The following is a 3,352-nucleotide window of genomic DNA, read 5'->3' as shown; positions in this document are numbered from 1 at the left end:
CCCTCAGCTCCTCTGTTCTGGGGGGTGAACATGGTCAGGCCACCACCTTTGGTCCCTATCCCTGAACACCAGAAGAGAGTCTAGCAAGTTTGGCACTGCACTTGAAAAGTCACCAACCCTGGCCTTCTAGAAAATGCCCTCATCTGTCCCAGGTCATGGAAGTTCTGCTCTCCCCACTGCCCTGCCCTCCCCCCTGCCCCAGTCTGAGCCCCTTTAACTGTTGAGAGAGCGGAGTCGGAAGACATGGATGGTTCCGTTACTGAGGGAAATGGCTAGGAACCGACCATCCACCATAGTGGTCACCCGGGGCTTTTCCAGGCCGTGGTAGGCTGTAAGGAAGTCGCCCAGCAGTGAGCCCTTCGGGTCCAACACCACCACTTTGTTGACCTCTCGAAGGGTCAGGAAGATATAACCCTTCTTGTCCACAGACACGGAGCCTGGCTGGCAGCCATATAGGCCGGGACCACTGTACTCCCCGATCACCTGGCCCAGCCCATCACAGACCACCAAGCTATTCTGCTGCCAATCGGACCCCACAAAATGGCCCTGGGGGCTGGTTGCCAGGAACACCAGTGCCCGGCTGCCCCGGCTGGCCTTGCCCCCGGGGACAAACCGGGTAGCTAGGCTCCCTTCCATATTGTAAACCTCCACGTAGCCTGACACGCTGACAGCCACCCTATCTCTGCTTGGCAGGGCAGCCACAGCGTGGCTGGCCTGTGAGTGGGTCAGAGCCCGGCGCCACTGTACCTCGCCATCAGAACTGATGAGGTAGAGCCGAGCGCCGGCCGAAAAGGCCACGGCGCCCTGCAGGGCAGCCACGCTACACGGGGAGCAGCCCTCGGGGGTTGGCACCTTGCCTTTGTAGTCGCCATTGAGGGAGAAGCGTTTCAGTACCTTGTTCTGCTCATCTGCCACCAGGATCTCCTGAGAACCGAAGGGACAGAGGCCGGTGATCCGGGGAGACCACCTGTCTCCAGGCATCCGCGTGGGGAAGCTGTATAAAAAGACAGGTTTGGGAAGGAGGCCAGAGCCTTCCAGGTTTGGCCCTGGTGCTGGGCTAAGGTCCCGGGAAATCGACCTAAGCCTCTCGTTGAACTTTCTCCTGTGGGAGCTGCCACTTCTCTGGGACACAGCTTCTGTATCTTTTCTGAGGATATGAGCTTTATTCTCTTTGGGGGTCTGGGCCCCATTTTCTCTCTGAATCTGGCCCCTGTCCTCTTTTGGGGTCTGAGCCCCATCTTCTTTCTGAATCCGTATCCTCTCCTCTTTTGGGCACTTGGCAACATCCCCACTCTGGGACTGGACTCCACCGAACTGGCTCTCTATCTTGGCTTGGTCCTTTCCCTGACTCTGGGCTGCCTTAGCTTTCTGGGTCCCAGCTCCATCTTCCCCCCTATCCTGTGGCTGCTGCTCCTCAAAGCTGAGTTGGAGCAGGTGGCAGTTCTTGTCTAGCAGTCCGGGATGCAGCTCCAGCTGGGGCAACCGGCAGGGGGCTGGCTCAGGTGTCCAGGGGCAACGCTGCAGCTGCTGGAGTCTCTGAGTAATCGCCCCCTCTAGCGAGAGGATCTCAGTCTCACGACCCAGGCTGAGCACTCGATGGGCAAACATGGCCGCCGTCCTGGCCACCTGTTCCCGGCCTTCGAGCTCGGCCAGCCTCCGGCGAGCAGCCTCCTCAGCAGCCTCGACGTGGGCCCGGAGCTGCCCCAGCACCTCCTGCTTCTGGGCCAGGAGGGCCCGGAGTACCTGCTCGGCTGCTTCCTCTACCTGCATCCCCACCTTGGCCGTCTGCTCCCGCAGCCGGACCAAGACTTCCTTCTCCTTGGTCTGGGCAGCTTCCAGCTCTGCCAGGTTCTTGTCCACACCCGCTAGCAGCTCCTCTAGGCCCGGCCTCCGGGCCTGCACTGCCTCGGCCAGGGGTAGGCATGGGTGGTCCAGGTGGGGGTCCAGGCGGCACTCCCGGCACAGCAGCTGGGAGCAGGGCTGGCACATAAAGCGCAGAGCCTCACCAGGGTGCTGGGGGCACTGGGCTGCCTGGCGCTCCCGGGCTTCCTCATCATACCACCCTGCTCTGTAACCCACAAGGTCCACCACTCGGTGGGTATGGGTCTGGCGGCTGCAGCGGTGCCCATCGGCACAAGCCTGGCATAAGCTATCAGCACAGTCCAGGCACCGGGCAGTAGCTGGCGCTCCGGTGTTGGTGCCCCCCATCAGGGCGCAGAGGGCACAAGCTGGCTTCCCTGCCCATAGGTCTCCCCCGGCCCGTGCAGTCACCAAATCCAGGAGCCCATTGACGAAGAAGTTAGTCTTGAAGACAGCCACCCCCCCGGGTGGTACGGGCACAACTTCCCGGCACTCGGGGCATCGCAGGTGGCCATCCTCGGGCAGCTGGGCCAGGCAGGCTTGGCAGTAGGTGTGCAGACAGGGCAGGGTTTTGGGCACCTGCAGCTGCTCCAGGCAGATTTTACAGGCCAGAAAGTCACTGCTTAGGGCCTCCAGCAGAGAGAGTGTGGATCCCTGGGAGGCCATGCTGCAAGTGGAGGGTCCGGGTTAGAGATCAGAGAGCACCCTCCAGCCTGCCCCATCCTCAAGCCCAGGGGGACCCCCAGGTCTGCTATGTCACCTGAACGGCAAGGGATTTCCTTCTGGCCTCTAGGTCCTCTTGAGTTAGGGAGTCCCTCTCCACCTCCTCACATACATCCAGCAAACTGGCTTTGCTGCTTCCTTGTGTCAGACGCTGTGAAAAAATGGCAAGCCCACTTAGGAACTCAGACGCTCACAGGTGATGTGGATAGTGTAGATCTAAGCCTGTGAGAATGAAGGCTGGGGGCAGGTCAGGTTGGAAGGGCATCTTCACAGAAGAGGTCAGGTAGGCCCTCATCCACCCAGCTCCAGATGTCTACACCAGTCTTCTCCTAGACCCTGGGACCCACACTGGTGGTGGTGGTGGTGGTGTGGGGGGAGGGGGTCAGTCCCTTCCTGCTGACTTTTCCTAAAAAGGATTCTAGAGCAGATGGGAAAGGGGCTGCTGGAGTTCAGGGCCCTCCTAAGTCTTTTTCCTTTGACCTTTCCTCTTAACAGCTTGCCCCCAGCCCCCTGGAGGGTCAGCTCAAGTCCGGTGGTTTGTGAGCACTTGACTGAGGGCATCTCCCCTTTTCCCAGGCCGGAAGGAGAGAGCAGAGAGAGATGTTTCAGAGGGAACTTTAGACTTCTGGTTGGGGTAGAGGAAGAGGAGGTGGTGGAATGAGGGGCGAGGGGGCCCTGCGCTGCCTTACACTCTCTCCTCTCCTGCCTCCCGCCCTCCCCCCTCCCTTAAGTTCAGCCCTCCCCTGCAGCCCAGCTGTCTCCCACTGCA

General features: G+C 60.5%; 1 protein-coding gene across 1 annotated transcript; it reads right to left on the bottom strand.

Annotated features, from left to right (window-relative positions):
* Positions 1 to 213: 213 nt before the first annotated feature.
* TRIM56 (tripartite motif containing 56) lies at positions 214 to 2,526 on the bottom strand. The gene has a single exon (XM_006859655.1). It carries the CDS (start codon positions 2,524 to 2,526, stop codon positions 214 to 216), a length of 2,313 nt encoding a protein of 770 aa, XP_006859717.1.
* Positions 2,527 to 3,352: the final 826 nt, after the last annotated feature.

This window comes from Chrysochloris asiatica, unplaced genomic scaffold, assembly GCF_000296735.1.
Source record: "Chrysochloris asiatica unplaced genomic scaffold, ChrAsi1.0 scaffold00034, whole genome shotgun sequence".
In the NCBI taxonomy this organism is placed as follows: domain Eukaryota; kingdom Metazoa; phylum Chordata; class Mammalia; order Afrosoricida; family Chrysochloridae; genus Chrysochloris; species Chrysochloris asiatica.
This window is presented reverse-complemented; position numbering and strand designations above follow the sequence as displayed.

Coding starts and splice junctions, on each gene's coding strand:
- TRIM56 (XM_006859655.1), bottom strand. CDS start 2,526: ATGGCCTCCCAGGGATCCACACTCTCTCTGCTGGAGGCCCTAAGCAGT.